Source organism: Mytilus edulis, chromosome 10 (genome assembly GCF_963676685.1).
Source record: "Mytilus edulis chromosome 10, xbMytEdul2.2, whole genome shotgun sequence".
In the NCBI taxonomy this organism is placed as follows: domain Eukaryota; kingdom Metazoa; phylum Mollusca; class Bivalvia; order Mytilida; family Mytilidae; genus Mytilus; species Mytilus edulis.
The window spans coordinates 34,031,105-34,055,893 of record NC_092353.1 but is presented as its reverse complement, the minus strand read 5'-3'; the positions used below and the strand labels follow the sequence as shown (position 1 = coordinate 34,055,893).

At 30.7% G+C, this 24,789-nt stretch overlaps 1 protein-coding gene across 1 annotated transcript; it reads right to left on the bottom strand.

Moving 5' to 3' along the window:
* Positions 1 to 87: 87 nt before the first annotated feature.
* LOC139490966 (S-adenosylmethionine decarboxylase proenzyme-like) lies at positions 88 to 24,789 on the bottom strand. Its single transcript, XM_071278133.1, has 12 exons — positions 24,638 to 24,789; positions 20,536 to 20,622; positions 13,711 to 13,837; positions 13,227 to 13,301; positions 12,774 to 12,801; positions 11,224 to 11,266; positions 8,123 to 8,180; positions 6,477 to 6,557; positions 5,675 to 5,767; positions 4,421 to 4,495; positions 3,111 to 3,191; positions 88 to 2,075 (listed from the first exon to the last, which is right to left on the bottom strand). Exons 1-12 carry the CDS (start codon positions 24,748 to 24,750, stop codon positions 1,938 to 1,940), a joined length of 999 nt encoding a protein of 332 aa, XP_071134234.1. The 5' UTR covers positions 24,751 to 24,789; the 3' UTR covers positions 88 to 1,937.

Here is a 24,789-nt window from a genome sequence, read left to right as displayed (position 1 = left end):
AAACATCCACCATTTATGAAGTACTTCCATCCCTCTACATGATCAGTTTTGGAGCAGCCACAATGGCTACAAATTATATACTTTTGATTTATTTATTTTCATGGATTGAGAAAACAATAGTTTCCTGTATACTTGATTTGGTGGCTTTGACAAAATCTGTACACAAAACTTTTAAAAGGAAACGAACACCTTCATACTTTTATTAAAATGTAAGCCACAGTCATATTTATCCCACAAACAAATAAGTTATTTATATAACAATATTCTGATTCTTTATATTCAAATGACTGTACTGACTTTGTTCATAAAAATAACAAGGCAGCCATGTACAAAGAAAATTCAGATGTATAAATGTAAACAGTACTGGCCAAGCAGAAATATTGCAAAACTGTTTAAAATCTGAACACAGAATTCTATCAATGCCCTCTGAAAAGTCATATTCCAATTATTTAATTGTATTCTGTAAATGCATTTTGAGGAAGTTACACAAAATTGTAATTGAAATATTTCAATTTTGTTTTTTTATCAAAATTGAAATATTACAAAACTGAAATTAAACAAATAAGGAGCTATGGTATGATAATACATGAAATAATGATAGCATAAAAAGGAGATTTCTAAGCCTGTTTATGAGAAAGATACATTTTTTTATTTTTTAAGTGGTTTTCAGATTTTCAAATATAGAACATATGAGAACCAAAACATGATTTACTACAGTATTTGTCAATTTGAAAACTACCCCTCTTATTAATGTATTAAGGGTTTTGCATAAACTTGATATTTCCATGTGATCAAAAATCAAAACTACGGAAATTTTGTCATCTTCTTTCCTTAAAACCTGAGTAAATATTCTAAAAAAGTTGTACATGTATTTACAATTTTTATTTTCAAATTTTTTAATTTTTTTTTTTAAACTTTGCTGTTTTTGACCCCAAAGGCCCTTAACACATGTCCTATCCAGATCTTTTAATTGTGAATTTAGATTATAAATGATAGATTTAGTCATTAATTAAAAATAGCATAGCATTGCCAAGTTAGGTCAAATCAATTTATTCTATGTTTGGCTTCATTTGTTTCTTATTTGCAATGTAAGCAAAAGAAAAAATAAACAACAAGTAAAACAAGATCAATACCTTGTTATAAACCATTATTAATGTTGATGATCACAATACATTCATTATAGCAAACCATTTGTGTTCATCATTACTTGATTACTTTAATACCTAAATGAAAAGTATATCCCAAAACCTCTTCTGACCAAACTAAAATAATGTTTATAGCTTCAATATTTTATTGAAGTCTTATATCCATTAGAACAGGTAATTCAGTGCAATAGTTACTACAATCAAGTGTTCAGGTCGATCCTTAATAAAGTTCACACTAAACAATAATTGTTGATGTGAACCTAATTAATACTTTTAATGATCGAAATAAATTTTCAATTTGGTTTTAAAAAATATTTTTGAAAATGTTATTTAACTAATTGAGATTTATAGAATCATAAGGAAATTTTGCACATAAAAAACAAACATTAGTAACAAAAACGCATATGAGAAAAAGCTCATATTATTTTATTATTAATATATCAAAAACTTTAGTAAAAATTTGTAATAGTCTTAAGAATAACAATAAAGATCTTAAAACAGATCTTAATATACAAAACAGTGGAAAAGTCTTTCAAAGGTAGGGCCAATTTATCTAGGTTTCTGACAGTTTAAATTGAATCTTAAATGGTACTTCTTTCTTGTTTTAGAAGTGCCCCAAAGATGTACATAATACACACACATTGTTACAAATAAATATATACTAATATTGAAAGCTAATCTAATACTACAAAAATAAAGCGGAAGTTTCCCAGGACAGCTGCAAAGGCTACATTGAGTCCACACACTATCTACATTTTGGACTTCAATTGGGAGACTTCCGGACCACATCTCCTAGATGATTGGTCGTGTGTACATCGTGTAAGTAAGATTGTAGTTCTGGAAGGCACAGAACTGATGATCTTTTCTCTTGTAACCTTTCAATCGGTACAAATCTTCAAAATGCTTGTGAGACTCCTTAGCAATAGAAATCTAAAACAAAGAAATGATATATTGACATTTATCCATTTCTTCACAGAATTAAAGTCATGATTGTGGCCTATTATCTTTTTCTTTCATGAAAGTTGAAACAAGTGATATTTATCATATCACACTGAATGAGTATGTCGAATGAATAATAACTTGCAGTGTTAACAAAATGATTCTAAATTGCAACATTACATTGGTTACTTGTAAGGTCAATGACTTCGGCTGGTGGACTGTTAGTCCCCAAGAGTATCACCAGCCCAGTAGCCAGTACGTTGGTACTGGCATGAAAATACGGATTTTTGTGTAATTAAAATTTGCTGTTACAAAATTTAGAAATTATTATAAATTAAGGAATGTATCTCCCTCATGCAAAGCTCTGATTCCTTTCACGGATTTGGCTATTCTTTTTGGACATTTTGGATTATAGCTCTTCATCTCTTATATAAGCTTTGGATTTCAAATGTTTTGGCCACGAGCATCACTGAAGAGACATGTGTTGTCGAAATGCGCATCTGGTGCAGGAAAATTGGTACTGTTAATGTTATTCCAAAGGTCATAATGGACTACTTTTCCGATATGGCTACAAAGATTTGTGATTTCTTCAATAAAATGTAAAACACTCGTATATATCAACTGAAAATATTCTTTTTTTTATAAATTTGGTTCCATTCTCAAAATAAAAAGCTTAAAACATCTGATGTAAACATTTAACACCAAAGGTGAACTTATGACGTCATACTGTTTTGGTGCAAAAGAACAGTGTTTGCCCTGAATATTTTTTGCCATAGTGGAATAAACTCCTGAGAACCTGATATGGGTTGAAATCAACTATTGTTATTTTTAAATTGCAATAATAATTATAATTCGCAAAGACTCATAGATTATTATAAATTGAAATTAAATATTAAACTCAGTAGATATTAAACAATATCTAATTCTCACTTGTTATAAAACCTTTAACTGTACTGGTTAAGGTATACACAGGAGTAAATAACAGGCTTAAATATGGGTTTTATATCGCTGCACTGTAATACTCACCTTGTTGGAGAAGACAGTCATCAGAAATTTCCCTGGATTGAAGCAACCCAATACCTTGTGAACCAAATCATAATATGATTCCTGCAAACAAAATAAAACTCACTTTAAAACAAACCAAACTACCTTAAATGATTTTTTATCTGTACATGCATTTTTTTCAGAATATTAAAGTTAAAGAGTTGAGACCAAACATTTAGGCAGTCATAAATATCAAATATCAAACATTGGTAGAACTAAGAAATCAGGAGAAAAAAGTAAAATCTAAGATTGGGTGGTTTACTGTGGATGCATTTATATTTAGTGGCCACCAATTTTTCCTGGATTGAGAACAATTTGCATTTTTGAAGATATTTGATTTCGTTGTTTTGCCAAAATCTGCATACATTCCTGAAGAAGATTTGTAATTGGTTGGACTTTTGAATTTAAGGTTCTTGGGTAACTATGAAATCCAAGAAAATTAGTATCCTGTGAAAATATTAATGAATCCACTGAATGTAAAAACAAAAACAAAAATTTGTTTGCTTGATATATTTTTTCATACAAATTTGTGCAACTACATCTGCAGATTAACATTTAACTGTTGTGTTCTCTAGGAATTAACAGCTAACATTATACAATGCCAAAAAAAAAATTACTACTTTTTCAGAAGACAAAACTTGTGTGATGATAGGAAAGTATAACTCTTATACCCCAAACTTAAAGTCATAAGAAACCTCAAATTAAAAAAAAAATCATGCATATGTTTTTATAACTAAATGGATAGTTTTCATTATACAACTTATGTACATATACTTTTTCTGAGGAAATTTTTTTAACTTGTCCACAATTAGAAGAAGTTTATTTGTTTTTATTTGCTTGCTTCCAGGAAACAATTCACCGACATATTTTCCGTATGCATAGTGACCTGAGTTTAACCCTCCTCGTAAAAATCCGGCGATCGCAATACGCATGGATCTGTCATTAAATAACAATTATCTGATTGTACATGTTAAACACGTGCTTAATACCCATGCTTTTTGTTATTTATTTACTATAAGGTGACAATCGGTAAACTTCGGCTTTAAAACACGGCATTTAATGAGCAGCCATATTTGTTAAATCATAACAGACACAGAGAAAAAAAATTGACGATTATAAATACGAAATATTTGCGTAAAAAATGACAAAATCGTGCACAGAGTTCTAAGTTTATGATATATACATGCATTGGTTCAAGAATTGGATAAACATTATTTTTCAACACTCACTGGTTTCATATGACTTTAAATCAACACTTTATAATAAAATTCTATAGTTAGAACAGTACTTACTTGAGGAACATTGCTTTCAAAACTAACATAAGAGCAATGTGGCTCTGGTGTAATGTGGATAGTAATGTAAAATCCCTAGAATGAAAATGTGGATAGTAATGTAATATCCCTAGAAAGAAAATGTGGATAGTAATGTACAATAAAAGAAAAATAAACATCTTGTCAATTTTTAAGTATACTCCCCCATATAAAATATAAATCAAAAAGTCTGTGTTGGACAGGTTAAAAAAAGCTAATACTTTAAAACTCATCACTATTACTGCTAAACATAAATATGGAGTCATTCTCCTTTGAAGTACTTCATAAATTATGATGCAGTTCTTAAACACTTCTATTCCAAATTTATCTTCACGCCAGAAAGGAGTAGGTTCAGTAGGACCCCTTTTTGGCCCCAAAATATATCAGTTTTGCAAAATTGTTATAATGTAAACTTTTAGTTATTTATTGGAAAGTAGAATACTTCTGCTACATAAATATGGGCTGTTTTTGACAATATAATGCACATATATTGGGTACTAGCATCATTAAGTCATGTAAAAGTAATGAAATCTTCACAATTTTAGTATTTGAGTTATATTTTAGACACTTTTCGTCTTAAATGGAAGTGGCTGCATTCGTGTTGTCTCAATATTAAATGTAAGTTGTATTTGATAATAATACATAACATATATAAAATTTGAGGATGAACATGGATGCGGCCACTTTCATTTTTGACAAGAACTATCTGAAAAGTGACATATTATGACATACCGGTAATTGATCAGATTTTTTATATTTAAGCTTGAATATGAGCTTCTTAACTGAATAAATCAGTTCAAATTTTTCACACAAACTAATTGAGTAAACCGTAGTAGACACTTAAGTGTTTAAAAAGTGTACAAAATCTTTCTTCAGACGAACCTGAAATTTGGGGCCAAAATGGGCCCTTACCGGACCGACCTACTCTTTTATAAGATAAAAATATTTTGGTATGATTGCCAATAAGACAACTTTCCTCCCCGGATGTAAACAAAAAAAGACTACAGTACAGCTTTCAATAATGAGCCAAACCATACTGTAGGCAGTGCATTTATAAAAAGTTGAATTTTCTCTTCTATTTGAAATATAATACCTCAGAAATTTAAAAGACATTCAGAATTGCTTCTGTTTGACTTTCAACGTTACTTCAGATATCTTTAATAAGTTCCACAAATTACTATTATATATAGCATGTCATCTGATCATACACTTATGTCCAAATGGAACAGTACTTACCCCTGGCAGAATTCCATTCATAGAATATCCACATGGATCAAACAAGAAGTCATCTATCTGTAGTCCTGGTATGATATCAATTATCCCAGATTTCTAAAAAAATAAGTCATGTTTGCATTGAATGCATGCTTGTTTTTGAACCAATCAATTTTTGTTTGCTTTACTTTAATTCATGAGATCAGGAAATAAATCTGAATGGTCAAAACTAAAACTAGAACTAGTGGATAAAGAATTCCTTCAAGGCAATATTCATCTAACAAAAATTGGCTTTTATCCCTATTCAATCAAAATTGACTTTTATCCCTATTCAATCAAAATTGACTTTTATCCCTATTCAATTAAAATTGACTTTTATCCCTATTCAATTAAAATTGACTTTTATCCCTATTCAATTAAAATTGACTTTTATCCCTATTCAATTAAAATTGACTTTTATCCCTATTCAATTAAAATTGACTTTTATCCCTATTCAATCAAAATTGACTTTTATCCCTATTCAATTAAAATTAATGTTATCCCTATTCAATTAAAATTTACTTTTATCCCTATTCAATTAAAATTTAAAGTTACTGTGGATTCTTTTATTTTTCGTGGATTGAGAAAAACTTGCCTTTTTATGGCTATTTGATTTCGTGGTTTGCCGATTTCTGTGTACAAAGCCTATAGAAAATTTGTAGTAACTTGAACATTTGAATTCGTGGTTCACCTGTTTCCATGAAACCCATGAAAATTGGCATCCAACGAATAACAATGAATCCACAGTAAGCTAAATAGAAAACAAGATTTAATTCATGATAACTACCTGTGTAGCTTCTGCACCATCTTCTGAAACTTCCTTGGTAAATATCTTCATTTTCTCTGGACACATATCCCACATTAAAAGGTTCATAGGTTAAGGAAAAATTAGGATAAGAAGTAATTTATAAGAACAATTAAAATGCTTGCACTGCCAGATGATGTTCACAAACTACACATACCAGTACATCGAGAGATTTAAAAAAAATCTTAAGTGTTCAAATACACGAAATACAAGTATCCTTGGGGGATAGTTGCATACATATCGTTTGAACTTTAGTTGAGAGTTGTCTCATTGGAATTCATATCACATCTCATTATTAAAACAAAATCTTAATCATGAGCAATTAAAGTTAATCCTAAAACACTTGGCACTTAAAAAAAAAAGAAATTATATAATATGACATGCTCAACAATATTCTCAGTATAAATTATATACCGGGATATATATCTCAAATAGTCAGATTAACCTCATCATATGTGACCAGCCACGACATATCCAGGCTTATGGAGGTAGAAAGTCATTGTGAGAAAAACACCATTAACTATATGTGACTAACCACTTCAAGGTTTCGGAGGGTACATTGTTTAAAATTTGCTATTTGTATATTTATCTAGAAGATCTAGTAATGTTTTTATGACATTTTTGTTGTAAAAGCAACGAGTCATTTCGAATACCGGTATGGAAATGAGACTGTTCTATGACGACTTTTATTTATTGAAGGCACTAATTTATAAAACACAAAATTGTATTTATTGGCTCTTGGTGATGTTCAATAGCGTATTTGAATAAAATATCAAAGACTTAAATTTACTACAATACAAACAATTCTGATCTCTATTTTAGAACATGTAATTTAAACTTGTTGAAATGTAGTTAGCTTAAAATTTGTCAATATAAACTTTAAAAATTCTTTTTTTTTAATTTAGATTTATTATGCATGTCTCTAAACATAGTAAGCGACGCGTAACAGTTTATGAGGTGTTCTCATATATGCATTTAATTCGGTGAATTTATTATGGATATATTTCAGACTTCATTTATAAAAAAAAATCTTTAGAGCAGTCTCAGCATTTTTGTTTTGTTTGTAGCTCTATTCTAGAACATGTAATTTAAACTTGTTGAAATATGTTTAAAATTTGTCAAAATAAGCTTTAAGAATTCCTTTTTTTTTTTAGATTTATTATGCATGTCTCTTTACATAGTATGCAACACGTAACAGTTTATAAGTAGGTGTTCTCTTAAATGCATTTAATACGGTGAATTTATTATTATGGATATATTTCAGACTTCATTTATGAAAGGAAATCTATAGAGCAGAATTTTTTTTTTTTGTATCAATTTAAAATGTAGATTCAAATATTTTTCACTTCACACAATAAACTAAAACTTCTCCAAACTTATATATGATGTATAATTCGGCGTCCGCAAAAAAGAAGCCAAGGAAAGTGTTCATCTCTTCTTTGCAATACGTATTTCATTGAATCTCGATATTTATCATGTTTATAATTTTTCTAACAATGACGTTCTACCTCCATAAGCCTGCAAATGTCATGGCGGGTCACATATGTGATTGTTCATATTTAGATCTTTGAAATAAAACATGTTATATAGAACATATGTTTATTGAAATGTCCATTTTTTAAGGATATTTCAATGGTCTGATCTGGATCTTTAACACCAGGTACATCCTCCAACATATACAAGTGCCTGAAACATTCAAGATAACTAATTAACATTTCATTCACAAATAAAAACCTGATAATGAAAGAATTATACCATAGTTAGATTTAGATAAAGTTAGAAACATCTTTTTATTCCTGAATATAATTTGATTTTGTTTAGCATAGACTAAAAGAAAGATCAATTTGAATGCTTATTCAAACTAGAGCAAATTACTGTGATAATATCTGTTTATTTTTCAACAATAAAAAAGTCAAAATATGATTTCTAAATTTTGTTTTTGTGCTTCACAAGTTTATCTTAAAAATCAATTACAACAACTTTCCTCCATTTATGAGTTGCTGTTTCCATAATACGGTAAATAAGACAATAACGGAGCCACAATAACTGCAGAACTCAAGTCATGAATAATAAACAGTTAGACTCTTAGTCTCAATATCATCATCTGTTCTATATCAGGTGTGTAAAACATATTTCGATCCCAAAATTGAAGTCTAAACTCTAAAGGACTCTTAGGCCAAATATATATCAGTTTAATGGACCTTTTTCTATGAAATCTACTGTAATGTTGTTTTCTTAATTTTGTTAAACATCAAGAATTTCTAAAAATTTACTGCTGAACATGAAAACATATGTGCAAAATTATTAGCTAATTTAAATAAGAAATGTGTCAATAGGACATGATAGCTTTTATATTTCTATAGTCACATCCATAAATATATATAAATAATAAAACTCAAATACAGTTATCTTCACATTTTTCTTTACAAATATATATTTACATTATAGTGTGTAAAAACATTCAGATACATACAATTTTCTCTTCCCCTTTTTAATATCAATACAAGCAGAGGAATTACCTAAGATAATTCATGTAAATATGCTTTATATAAATTATAAGTCTGGTTTTGGTAGCAGTAGAACATTCTACAAGAATGATGGATAATATTTGAACAGGCTAATTTCGGTCATACACAAAGTTTAAAATCTCAGGACCACTGGTATAGATAACATAAGTAACCTTGGCAACATGCCAACAGTAAAATGATTTATCATTGTTTGAGCTGGTGTCAGAATATAGAACTTTCTATCTCTGAACCAGATAAACTGTTGACACAGAGATATGATATGCCTTGTACTTTTGAAGAATGCAAATGTTAAAATATAAAATGTCAACATATAAACTATGCAAAACATTCAGTCGATGAATCATAACTAGTTATAGACTGCAGGACTATATAACCTTTGCTGAAATGAGAAATGTCAAATACTAATGCAACTCCATACCAAATGTCATTGACTTATCATAAGTAGTTCCCTTTAAGCTAACTAAACACAAACTTTGATATGTACTGTAGAATATGAAAAAGATTCAAAGGCAATAAACCATTATAAGGTGGAAAAGACACATAAAATCCATGGTAATAAAACTTGCAAACACTAAAACAATTGCTTACTGAATATCATTGACTTGCCATTAGTAGTTTCTCTTAAACTAACCTAATTACAACTTTAACATGTAAACTGCATGGACTAAGCAAGTTTCAAAGACAATAGACCATAATTGAGGGGCATGGCCAAATAATCTCCATGGAAATTGGATATGACTGAAAATACAAATGCAGTCATAATATCAATGACCTACTACTAGTCCCTACCTGTTTACTGACAAACTAATACATTGTTGATGCTGATGATGTATAAAGCATGTCCAAGTCTCTTTTTCTCCACTTCATCAAGGAAAGCCAAAAAAAGTCAGGGGTAGCAATGATTTAGCTATCTAACAGGTCAGGATTAGGAATGATTTAACTACGGTATCTTATCTTATACTACAACATTGTTTTTATAGTGAAGTAATACCTACTACAAAGAAGAATACACTTTCTGAATGTTTAGTTAAGTATAATACCAAAATTTAAATAAATACTGAGTAGTACTGCTTATCACAAAGGACGGTCTTTGATAATTGACCAAATAATAAACAGACAAACAAACACTGCCAATTGACCAAACTCCTTCATATTCTGTTTTTAAAAGAACATTATTTCACGTTTTTCTATAAAATTTAAGTACACTTTTTTTTTAAATTTTAATACACTAAGCATAACTTAATTGCAAGGCATAAAGAGTGATTAGCAGGTAACTTTGTATAAAGGTACAACCTGGGTCATAACAAATATAACTGGCTGATGTATGACCAATCTGAACCCCAGTTATAATTTAAATTGACCAATCAAAATTCAGTTCAGTTTGAAAACTGAGTTTGTGAATGTAGTCATACTTTCAAAGCCAATCAAAATTTGTCATGACCGTCCGTTCATCCTTGGCCATGGTCTTAAGCACCAATTTTCATTTGGTCCGATAACCTGTTCAAGAGGACAAAATAAAATAGTTTCAGTATGATTGATATAAACAATTAAATCAAACTTTTCATGCTATATTTTTTGCTTTATTTTTAATTAATTGTAAGAGTAAAAATTCATTAAAATCAGTGTTATAAAAGACTGAAAATAAAATAAAATTTCTTTGAAATGGAATTATATGAATACCTTGAAATGCTTTTTGACTTACGAAACAAACTTAGTTATACTATTGATTTTGGAACCATGGTACATTATATGTCATTGTATGTATCCAGAATATTTTCAAATTAAAACATCAGTGTTTGATTAAAAGAACTTTATTTTTTCAAGCTAGATTAAAAGATAAATATTTCTAAGCCAATGTTAAAAAAAATGTGTGTGTTTGATAATTATTCCATCGATATTCACAAGAAGTAATTACATGAAGCTTTCAGATCTATAATTGATGAAATACACCCTCTCCCCTTAATCCATATCCCTGAATGTGGAGAAATCAACAAACAATGTACATGTTTATCTGTCTGCATACTTATACAGGGATATTATTTTAAATGGCCATTAAATAATTCTCTCTCTTTTTGCTGCATATAAGTGTTCATGTGTTTTGTGTATAAATATAGCAGATACAGGTTTTTGAAAAAGGGAAAAAGCCCAATAAAATATTTGTGTGTGATAAACAATGGAAATTTCTACAATAGTCAACTCACCAACAGTCTTTATTAATCTTCCCAAGTGTGTAAGCAGCGCCATCTACAAATAACATTTATATGCATGTTCTATTAAAATTTTGTTCCACTTCAATCAAAATGAAGATATGATAGAGCTATTCTCTGATGGTGGTGATTAGTTAATTTGATTGCCTTATCCAACATCATGAAAAAATATTCGGTTGTTTGTTAGGTCAGTGATGCCTTTCAAAGGTCAAAACAATGTATATTTCCTCCATTGCATCACAATGTGAATGTTAACCATAAGAGAATCACATGCAGGTTTAACAACAAAATTTGTGAAACACATTTGTAATTGACTATATAGTTGTATGTTGTTTCAGACGTGACAAGAAGTCATAAAGGTTTTACTATCTGTGATATGTCATGTTGAATTTTTGCAATTTGATAAAATCAATAATGAGAAATTATTGATTTATAAGATATCATAAATTTAGCATTAGAATACTGTAAATTCAGAAATTATTGTGAAAATTTATAATTGCACAAAAATATGAAATTAATTTTTGCGATTTGATGAAAATCTTTATAAAAATTTATATATCAAATTCAGAATGCAACGTCTTATTATTGTGATACTTATCCAGTAAAATTATTCTAATTAATAATAAACAGCTGCGCCATGAGCACATGATACGCCCGACGTCTTATGTGGAAGTCTTATGCAATAATCATAAATAGTTTATGAGAAAGTTTTAAGCAATAACCATATATTGTTTTAGAGACACGGCGGGACATGTGAAACCCCCCACCCTGTTTTTTTTTACAAAAACTAAATATTACCAAAATAAAATTTTGAATCAAAACCAAAAAGTATACAGATCTTTAGATATATCAAAGAAGTGTGTAAAGTTTTAAGCAATAATCATAACTTATTTTTGAGATACGGCACAACATGTAAAAAAAAAAACCTCCCCCTTTTTTACAAAATACTAATAACTCAAAAATGAAATTTTGAATCATCACCAAAAAGTATACAGATATTGAGATTAATATAACAAAGACATGTGTAAAGTTTTAAGCAATAATCATAAATAGTTTTTGAGATATGGTGTGACATGTAAAAAAACCTCCCCCTTTATTACAAAATACTCAATAACTCAAAAATGAAATTTTGAATCATCACCAAAAAGTATACAGATATTGAGATTAATATAACTAAGAAGTGTTTAAAGTTTTAAAGTCATAATCAAGAATCGTTTTTGAGATACAGTGCGACATGTGAAAAAAAACACACCCCTGTTTTAGTTATAAAGTGCCGTAACTCAAAAAGTTTAAATCTTATTTTCACCAAAAAGTATACAGATCATGTGACCATCATAAGAAACAACTATATTAAGTTTCATGAAATTTGGATAAGTCGTTCTCAAGTTACGGTGCGACATGTTTACGCCGAACAGACGGACAGACGGACAGACACCGGACATTTGTATACCATAATACGTCCCGTCAAAATTTTGACGGGCGTATAAAAACTTGACATAATTTTTAAATTTACAGTACAAGATCATTGGCCAGAAACTACTTACTTTTAAACAGCTGATCAAGGTGGTGTACCTAAAAGAAAAACATACTGTCATGAATGAATTACTATAACAATAGAGTAAGAAATGAAAATACAGTCATTACTTGGCCCCTGAAATTGCCATAAAAATGGGTTAGAAAATAAATCAGCCAGGTAGAAAACTTATGCATGTTAAGTTGAATGGCAATATAAATAGGAATTACTCTGATGAAAGAAGTTTTATCATCTCATGAATTTTCAGTAATTCTTCATTTGTATATTTTAAGTACGGTCATGAAGGTTAAATTGAGGATGGATATGGGGAATGTGTCAAATGAACATTTCACTATTACCATTTCATATATTTTCTATTTTTTGTTTGTTTACATTTGAATAACAGGTTAAAGTTCATGCTAGAAGCTTGCAAAACTTCTCTGAAGAAAACAATTAAAAAATTAGTCTACCCTTGTCTAATTACCTCATCTTCAAAAGTTCTGTGTATCTTGTGTTGTTGCTCTGGCTTTGCAAATTTCTTCCTTGAGTAAAACACATCCTATAAATATGCACAATTAATATATACATGTGTTTAATATTTTATTTTCATGCTTAGTTGATTTGACTTTAAACAAGATCTTTTACATGCTTCTTTTGACTTTTTAATTTAGAAATGTTTAGTAACGATGTCAAAATGAAATTAGTACTACTATGCATGATGTCGTCAAACAGAAAGCTAAAAGGCTTAGCTTTTTTCATATATCTATCTATCTATCTTGAAGGCAAAAATATTATATTTCTCTGCTATGAATCACTGTGCATGTAAGTAGATTCATAACAATTACAGTGTCAAAGAGGTGGCAGACAACATATACATTACATATGGCAGAAAATGGTACATTTTTAGTAAAGAAACCTTGCCTTTTTTCAGTCAATCAACAAAAACCATAAATTTGTCAATAACCTACCACAACTTTATGGTCACCACATTTTTCTGTTACCAGTCTGATCAATGGTTCCATGGCAAGTAGCAAAGTTGTCCTTCCACATGTCTTTAGTATGAATCGCTTCTGTGTTATAAACATACTGCTTTCACTGCAAAGATATAATTAAAATGTCAACACAATAAAATTAAATCACTAATTTTGTCAACCTGTCAATACAGTAGAAACTTCACTGATGAGTATTAATTGAACCACACTTTTTTTCTCAAGTTTCTTGGACCATAAAGGGTGTGTGCACAATACACACTTAAAAACAGTATTCAGTTTGTATTGCTTTTTACCTGTCTGTTTATATTATTAATAATTTCATGGTATACCAAATGGGGTCACCATCCATCTTTAGTAATCATAAGTCATGCAACTCATGCCCATGGTTAATAAGATAGCACCAGTAAGAAATACACACAAAAAGTGTAGACACTTTATAACTTTATATGGATTTCATACATTTTCTATGGACTTTTTGTAGTTATGAGACAGCTTACTCTCCTTTGGCGAATTTTAAATGACAGGCTCAGCATTTGATCATTATCATTATGACCATAGGAGTAGAACATAAAACACTGGTTTCCAATGATCGTTTTATGTTTACCTTATTCAACATGGCAGGGAAAAAAATATCGACCTAGCCAACCTATTTTGAAGTTAACCTCATCCTGAGTTAGAAATGGTAGATCTTTTTTTCTGCCTGTCTAGTAATTGAGAATTCTTTGAATAACTTTTAGAATGATAGCAAATTACTGAGTTAGTTCCCCTTAATTGTTAATTTCTAGTTCATTCCATCTAATTTATATCTTGGACTATTATACTAACATAGAATAGTAGTCCCAGATTATATCTTGAAATACCAGAACAAGTAAAGGAGACAAATATTATAATCATGCATCATTATACATTTTGAACTCAAATGAATGTCAATTTGAGTGGGTTTTTGTTTGTCATGTTACATGACTGCCTGATTCTTAGGCAAATTAGGCCCTTAATCTTCTTCATACAGAATGTTAGTATTTGCTATGACCAGGGTTCTCACTCTTCAGATCAAATGCAAAAGTCAAGAGTTTGTGTTTGAAAAGAGCAATGTTTTTATCTTACAAGTCAACATCTTTAAATAATTCCAGAATTTGAAAACTTCCTATATATAGCTATATCAAGAGGGACGAAAGATACCAAAAGGACAGTCAAACTCATAAATCTAAAACAAACTGACAACGCCATGGCTAAAAATGAAAAAGACAAACAGAAAAACAATAGTACACATGACACAACATAGAAAACTAAAGAATAAACAACACGAACCCCACCAAAAACTAGGGGTGATCTCAGGTGCTCCGGAAGGGTAAGCAGATCCTGCTCCACATGTGGCATCCGTCGTGTTGCTTATGTGATTACAAATCCGGTAAATAGTCTAATTCGGTAGGTCACATTCATGAAAGGGAAGGGGATTGTAGTTACGACATAAGGAACATATCCGATATCATTTGTGAAACGGTTATTCCATAACGGTCAACCAACTCGTGATGGCGTCCGTAAAATTTACGAAGGGATGATTTCAACTTCACCATTTGGAACTCTTGGTTTAATAGCTTCCTTGTGAGCAGTAACCCTCTATCAAGAAAATCATGATAGGAAATGCAAGCCCGGGAATATCGTATCAATTGGGAGATATATACCCCGTATGCAGGTGCTGCTGGAATGTTGCTACTTAGAAATGGAAAGTTCACAATTGGAAAGCTGAAATCATCTCTTTTGTCGTAAAGTTTTGTTTTCAACCGACCCTCATTGTCAATTTCTAGATGTAAGTCAATATATGAAGCCGACTTAACTGTATCTGTAGTATCCTTTATCTCCAATTCGATGGGATAGATGTGTTCCACATAGTCACCAAATTTTGAATTGTTTAGTGAAAGAACGTCATCTATATAGTGGAAAGTAGAGTTAAAGGCTATTGATAACTTCTTATCTTTCTTCCTAAGACATTCCTGCATGAAGTCAGCCTCATAATAATAAAGAAACAAGTCGGCAAGTAGAGGGGCACAGTTTGTTCCCATTGGGATGCCGACAGTCTGTTGAAAAACATATGTCCTCCGAACGTTACAAATATGTTGTCAATCAAGAAATCAAGCATCTTGATAATATCGGTTTCAGAGAATTTTTTGTTTGAATCAGAGTGATTCTTTACAAAGTATGATTTATCCCTCCCTAAGACAAGATACTTGTATCTACGTTGGCCATTCTTTTTTATGAAGCAAAGTAATACCAACTCTTTCAATTTGTCTTTTAGTTTGGAATGTGGAATACTTGTGTAAAGAGTAGAAAAGTCAAATGTTTTAATACTGTTACAAGATGAAAGAGAGTTAGATTGTATGTACTCTAAAAGATCTTTGGAATTTTTAAGTATCCACATCTGATTCACGCCACCTCTAGAATAGGCAGTTTCACAATAACTTTGAAGCTCGTCTTTGATTGCTGATAAAATAGATGTTAATAATTTAGAAAGATATCAACATCGTCACTGAGAAATAACCCTTTCATGGTACATATATCAATTATGATAGCAATGATAAATATCAAGGTTTATAGTATTTATTTTAAGCATAAATCGAAAGACAAAAATAAGCCTTGAATTGGGTATTTTGTATAGTCAAAATGCTAGATTTAAACACAATTTATTTCTTGATTTATTTAAGAAATATTGTTTGCATAAACAGCTGCTTACAATAAAAAGATAATTAACGGATTTTATGCTTGTCAATATCCTTTATCAAGATGTAATTACAGTTACAGCTTGGGCAACTAGATGTTAACTATAATTCACTAAAGAAACCCTAGATATAGCTATTTTTTAACATGATGTTGATGAGTGATGGCTGTGGAAACATATCTGACAGTATAGAACAGGGTTTCCCCTGGGTTAATTATTTTTTTCGCCACCTCTTTCGCCAAAATGAAAAAGATGAGACGTAAAACTATGCTTGAAACACGCGTGTCACTCAAACGACTTTAAAGTAGTCTCTCTAATCAATTACATATATTAAAGTTTTAAATCGGAGATTTTTCTTGCTTTTGAACATTTTTCGTCACAACAACAGCTTTCTTTTCTAAACTATCTTTAAAAGGAGAGGAGACGTCAAAAGTTTGCTTCAAACACGTGCGTCGCAAAGTGGTAAATAAATTCTGTATGTGACATTTATCGGAAGCCATTTAATCATATCATTTTGTCAAACAATTCAATCAACACCTTTATTAATTAGTCCTTTGTTGCCGATAGCTATAAAATGCAATCAGCTGATTATGGATTTTCTGTCCAAATCTTAATGAGCTTAAGGTAAATTCCGAGTATTGTCTGATCGGGTAAAGTCCGAAAAACTCGAAAAAAGTAAATAAACAAGATGGAGGAAAATAAATCGTTCTATATAATTCTTTCGCCAAATTCTTTCGCAAATGACGAATTTTTATCGCCACATTTATTATTTTTTCGCAAATTGCGAAAATGGCGACCGCCAGCGGAAACCCTGGTATAGAATATACTAACATAGCGCTTGATACCAAATTTCAGGGAACTCTGATTTGGCGTAAGTATATATGAACAATGATATGTACAGGAATTTTGATGTCATTGTACTATAGTAGACCCAAATAAGATTGGCACAGTGCCTTTGTCTCCCCTCTTTTGCCCCTGCACTATGCCCTTTGTTTTCTGATGGAAAAAAAGCATTTTTCAGTGAAAAAAAATGTGTTTTCTTTTTGTTAAAGCCTTTTTCAACCCATAAAACCTATAAAAAAAACCATCATAGCCTTCAATTATGCCAATTATTTTAAAGTGTCCCTCTGCTCTTAAATTCTAGCTAGAACACAAAAGCTCAAAATTAAAGTGATTGATTTGAAATGTGTCTGACAGTAAACCATACTCACATTAAGCTTAGCTTGATACTAAATTTCAGGATGACATAAGTTTAATAGTTTCTGAGAAAATGAGATAATAATTTCAATGGGTAGATGAACCAACACAGAATTGGACTAACAGTCAGAGATGGGCTAGAAATACCCCCTTTCCCTTGGAACAAGGTAAAAAGATTAACAGTTCTATATGAACAACAACTGTATCCAGGGAACTATTGATAATCTTATACATGCTGTATTAAAGATGCTTTAAAAAAATAAAAGTTAAAAAAAAAAAGAATAAGAAGGGTCTGAACTATTAAAAGTAGGAGGTTTTAAAAAACTTCTGCAACGCAACAGGGACCATGGAACCTAAATCCACTACAGTGACTACATGTACACCTCTTACTATTGTCCATGCTATTAGGAACATCAGGTTTTAAATCTAAAAGTGCAAGTTCAACTTAAATTTGTTCTGACTTGTATTTCACCAATTCATTATCATAATTACTGCAAAATTCTTTAAAAACAAATCATTATCTTAATTACTGCAAAATTCTTTAAAAACAATCTGTTAAAGCGAACCATCTGGCAAATTACAAAAAATTTAAAGTGTCATTAAAAAGACATTATTATAAATATAGAAATAATCATATATAACTTAGTACTGGCAATCTTTTATTGTGATTGTTTTTATATCCAAGTAGAACAATTATTGTTGCTTGTAACTTAGTGATATTAACGGCCTTAATTATGTATTTTTTTATAGCTGACTGTTTAAATTAAACTTAAACAAGAGGCTGTCACAACGACAGCAAACCGGATTTATTAACATTTATTTGTGTCCTGGCAATATCACAAGAACCATTACTCCTGAACGGTAAAAGTCAAAATCGTCATTATTTAACTTGACCTCTATTTTGTTATCAGTAACAACATATAAAAATTTCAAAAGCATTGGTTGAATGGTTCATGAGAAAATGCACGGACACGACTGGAAACACCATTTTTCAATCTTTCAAGAACCATAACTCCTAAACGGTAAAAGTCAAAATCGTCATTATTGAACTTGACCTCTATTTTGTCATCAGTAACAACATATTAAAATTTGGGAAGCTTTGGTTGAACAGTTCATGCGTAAATGCACGGACACGAATGGAAACTCCATTTTTCAATCTTTCAAGAACCATAACTCCTGAACGGTAAAAGTCAAAATCGTCATTATTGAACTTGACCTCCATTTTGTCATCCGTAACAACATATTAAAATTTGGGAAGCTTTGGTAGAACAGTTCATGCGTAAATGCACGGACACGACTGCAAACTCCATTTTTCAATCTTTCAAGAACCATAACTCCTGAACGGTAAAAGTTAAAATCGCCATTATTGAACTTGACCTTCATTTAGTTGTCAGTAACAACATATTAAAATTTTAAAAGCTTTTGTTGAACGGTTCATGAGTTAATGCACGGACAACATTTGATTGCTGCCCGCCCGACCGACCGCCCGGCCGACCACCGTACATCCCCAAATCAATAACCGACATTTTTGTCACAAAAATACGGTTTTAAAAAAACTATTTCAGGTGGTTTGTGAATGGGTAAAAATCACAGAGTATTCATGCATAGTAAAACTTGTTACTTTGTAAGATTCATTGGCAAAAGGAGTTCAATGATTAAAAGTTTAATTTTAAAAATTTCACAATCTCAATTAAAAAATTGCCTACATGTACATGTATAATAAATATATGTATCAAAGTAGCTGGTCACTTTGGTCATGTTGACATGTATTAACTATAAATATAGATTTGCTTTAATTTTTGAAAGGACTTTCAATATTTAAAGTTTATCTTTCATCTGTATTATACATTTTAAAAACATTTCAAACTTTTGTCATTTCAGGATACAACTTTGTGAACTGAAGCATGAACCAAGTAATAAATACTGCTAAAGGATTTAGACTGTGACCTACATTTTGTATGTTAGAGGTTAATCTGATTACCAATAATTCAATATTTAAAATATAGAAACTTTTCATAAATTGAATAATATCAATGAATAAAATTGAGAATGGAAATCAACATGAATGTAAAGTAAACATTAATTTCATTTCAAAATTACTGAACTGAATAATATACTTTTTTTATTGAATATTTGTAATATTTATATTTTATAAGTTGTATTGATTCCGAATTCCATAAAAGAATATCATTGATCTTCAAAATTGAAATGCTAATTTCATTAATTTTCCATATTTTGACAAATTTTTCTGTTTAATCATGGTTATTTTCCATATATCAATTATCGGCCTTTCTCTTGTATAATAATTTCACCATTGTGCCTGGACAGAAAGATAGTGCATTAAATATAAAACTACTAAAAGTAAATGTACCCTTGGGTTTTTTTCAGTAATCAAATATTCATTAACTACTCTTACAATCAGACAAATAGACAAAGGCTAACAATTTCATGTAACCTGACTAGTATTCTAGAGAGTCTACATCAAGGTTATGTTCTGATCTAAAACTTTTTTCAGTTTGCGCATATTTTGAATAAATAGAACACACTGACAGGCTCATCAAGCAAAAGATAATTTCTGTGTATTTAGATGTTTTTAAAATGGAATCCTGGTCTTTTTACCGATAAAAAAAATCAAGCACTTGGGGAAAAATATCAAGAAAATGTTATACATTCTTTAATATTGAAGTGATTACAATTTTATTTATTAGATTACTTGTTTCAGTGATTTCTAAAATCTGAAAAAAAAATATCAAAAAATATTTAGTGAGTGAGGTCAATATCTATGGACAATGATAGATAGGTGTGTAAAAATTGTAAATGGGAATCAAGGTACTTTGCTTTCATCCTTATAAAAGAAAGAAAAAACGCCAGATATGCATGTACATGTATACCTTAAAACATATGCATCCATGTCATCACTGGAACTTTTGCTGATGATCTCACATCTCACTATCCTTAGAAGATGTTCCCAGTCTAACCTATAAAAAACAGGAATTTATATTTATTAATAATTGGATGATGGCTTATTTAGATTTAGATTTCAATATATCTCTTAAAAAAAAATACATGAGGATAGAAAATCATTATGAATCATGCTTGATAATGATAAAAATAAATAAAAAATTTTGAAACAGATTAATAATAAGTAATTGAATGTGGCTGTGTACTTTTTATATTTATATTTTCATGAATATATATAAATATGTTTCTCTAATTCTTCGTCAATTTATCCCTTTTTGCACCCATTGTATAAAAAAATTTAATCAACATGTGCTTCGTTTGATCTAAGTTCTTCATTGGTTAAAATCCGATTATGACGTCGAATTTTCCTGTTTTCCTCTGAATTTTCAGTGGTGTAGCTAGGCTATTTCTAAGTGTACGCCCTAACCTGACCGAGAGGTTTGAGGGCCCCAATCAAATCCAGGTTATAACATCTACTCATAGTGGGTTCCAGGGGGAGGCTCTTTTCGGACATTACAAACTAATCAATAGCAAGTTGAACATACTTTAGAGACCATCTTATTTAATCTTTTATGTTTAATTTATACATTGTTTTGATTTGGAATCTAATGGTCATTGGTGTTAGAGAAAATATCCAAATTAGTTACTTTAAAATATGTTTAAAAAGGAATCGTTAGTCAAAGAGGTAACTCGAACAAAACCCCATTTTGTACAAATGTCGTTAATGGATATGAATTGATTAATTTGCACAGATGTTAATGTGCATTATGAAATTATGAAAATTTGTAAAGGGTTCCGTGGAACCGTGGTTCTCTCCTGGGATTACCTGGGAAAGTCAATGTCATCACTTTTATTCGCAATTACAAGCTATTGAAAAAAGATTGACAAGCTTTTAAACCAGATCTTTTTGATTCATTGATATTATTTTTTTTAACCAAAATTCAAGTGTACGTCCGGGCGTTTTAACGTTAACGTAGCTATGTGTCTGATTTCCTATTGTGACGGCATGAAAAGAGGCGTCACCATGTCTGATGACGTCACATAGAAAGAACACATCTTTTTGCAGATCAGTCGCAAAGAAGAAATAATTTTGCCTGCGTATTGTTTGAAAATCATTAGAGAAACAGATTCCACCACCAAATCTTGTGTAATACGATTTATCCACTCTCAACAGTTAAATTTTAAATATTTAAAACACTCAGTGAGCCTTGTGTTTTAAATTTGAAAATTTAACTGTCTCGAGTGGATAAATATCATAGCACACGCGATGTAGTGGTAGAATCTATATATAATAGAAACACATAACAAACAAATCTATTTGAGTGTGGATTAATAAGTATTAGAATTAATTACATAAAATGTACCAAATGAAATTATAAATTGTTCTTAACACACTATTTAGTACATGTATTTGAATATTAAAATGTTCAAAATATTTACAATGCGATAAAAAAAATAACACAATAATGAATATATATATATTCTGCCTAAAAAAACATTTAAAACTTGCTGGAAGTTCAAGATTTATATTCATTCAATTACAAAATCTGTTGTTCAAGTTTAAAACCTGTAGTTTCTAATTAAGGTGTCATTTGGTCTCTTGTTGAGAATTGTCGGATTAAATGTCCTGATAATTATTTATAGATGCCCAACCAGGGGTGTGGAAATATTTGTTCTGAGCAATATTTGTCCCTGGGCAAGTAAAACTAAAAATTTTACTTGTCCGGAAAAAAAATTTACTTGCCCTGATGATCCCAATAAATATTGTTAGATAATATATGATTCTTACTTAGCACTGTTGTGCATCATAAACAAATAAAATCCATTTGTTTAAATATGTGTAAAAAATTAATTAGGAAAGTAGGAAATTGGTGAACACTAATGGGACAGAAACCTAACAGCAAACCAACCAATGAAATGACATGTAAAGGACAATTTTGCAGCAGTTTATGAATAAAAATTGTAGCCAGTAGGTACATATACTAAATTTGAGGACAGTGATTGAAGAAATGTAAACTAAATAATAGATAAACTATTGAATATGTGGTGTTTCTCTCAACTGACACACTTGTTCTTTTCTTGATTATTTAGTATTGTCTTGATGGACTTTAAAGCGTCCCTTCTATTCACCACTTTGACAACAAATAATGTTGAACTTTCATCTATAAATAAGACAAAAACTTAATTTATTTTCCGAATTTCCATAGATAGCCAGTGAGGGGCAATCTGATATCCACAATGTCCGAAATTCTCGCTTCCGTTATTTTTTTTTAAATACTCAGTGTCCTACATTTGCAATTAAGGTTTTCTACACGACTCAATGACTCTTTTTGTCTTGCCTGCCAAGCTCAGCTGCTTTTTATTTAGTATTTATCAATCTGAATCTCGATACAAAATTAAAAGAAGTGACACTTCCGGTAAATGATGGATAAAACCTAATTGACGATCCTGGGTCAATGGAAAAATCCAATGCAATGTTACGCGACTCAGGTTCGCATACTTATTTTTATTTATTTTGGTAATCGATCTATTTCCGGTATCGAGTAATATTTGTTCTGTAATATTTATCGTCATGAAAATTGATGTTTTTACTTGCTGAACATTGGGTTCTTTTACATAAATTAAACATCTTTATACGCTTTGAAATTAATTTTATGTTTTTGTTGGATTTGAACTTTTTTACTTGTCCACGGGCAACCAAGACACAAATAATTACTTGTCCGGTTGTTCAAATGTACGAGTCGGGCGAGTCGGGCATAGCATTTCCACACCCCTGCCAACAGACATAAAAGACCACTTTCCAGTTCATCCGTCACCGGAAAAAACTCGTCAATTAGGCACACCTGTATCCCTGCACTATTAACGTTCATCAAGCATCTAAGGGATCGTCATTGTACAGGATAAACTAGAAATAATGTTTGTTTTGTAAGTCCTTAATCACAATTCCCTAATGACAGCAGTGCGGATTGTCAATACACCTTATCGCTATTTGTCCACCTTTACTGGATATCACACAGATTCCCGAAAATTTTGAAGTCATAAAACAAAATATCTGACGCCACAATGGAAAAGTGATTGTTGTATCATTAGTTCAAGCGGCTGGGATTAGCGATAAAGTGTATTATGAGGATTTGGTTTGCGGAATAAATCGTGCAATATAGTATTATAGTTTTCAAACCACTTGCTCAACATTGAAAAGGAAGGGACTATGCCCCTAAACGCACGAATGATGTTCACTAATACCAGAGTTTTGGACGGAAATGTATCAAACTCGAAAATTGTTAGCCTAGGGTCCTGGCTAATCTTGTCAGTATAGCCAGGCGTGTATCAATGTCCTGTCTGTTAATGGTTGGCTACTTATTTTGTCCAGCAATGTTTGTTTTACATCTGTATCCAATCAATTTTAGTTTAACATCAATTAGCAAAAATTAGACTGTATTTATTTTTCTTTATGAATTGATGTACAGTGTTATCATATCTAAATATTAGTATGATGATAATTAGTAAGCAGAAAAGGGATAACTCTTATCAGCAGTAACCTGGTGAGAAAGTTAAAAGTTTTCACATGACCAAGGTGTGAATTGGATTTCACTTTTACGACCTAATTTACACATCAAAATTTATGCAAATATTTATTCAGCCTCACTTAAGATTCAGAGTCAACTGGCACTGAATCGATCACATGGTATTTGTTCCCCACCTGGCCCTTGCGACGCAAAGTTAGAATGGGCTGGGATGCCAGGCTAGAAAGTTGTCTATTTCAGTATTTGCCCAGCCTGACCCCAGGTCAACTCGACCAAATGATAGGCAAATCTTGACAACAAATTAAGCAGAAACTAAAATTTGAAAAATAGATGGCAAACATTGCAACCCTGGTAGAACTACTTTTATCATTTCAGATTTTGCAATTATTTCATGATCAGCTGATACAATGATAGTGGTGATAGTGTCGAGCATGTTTTCATTTACGTGTACTTTTATTCATACAGATGTCACTCTTCACTTCTAGTACTACCGTAAATGAATAATTACCTTCCTATATTTCTAAGATCAAAACTGTCATCTCCTTTAGTTGATTCAAACCATACTTCAAGCAATTTTTCGGTTCCCTCAAAGAAATGTGGATCCGACTGCACACCGGCCATTTCGAATTCGGTGAAGGTCAAGAAATGGACTAATTATAA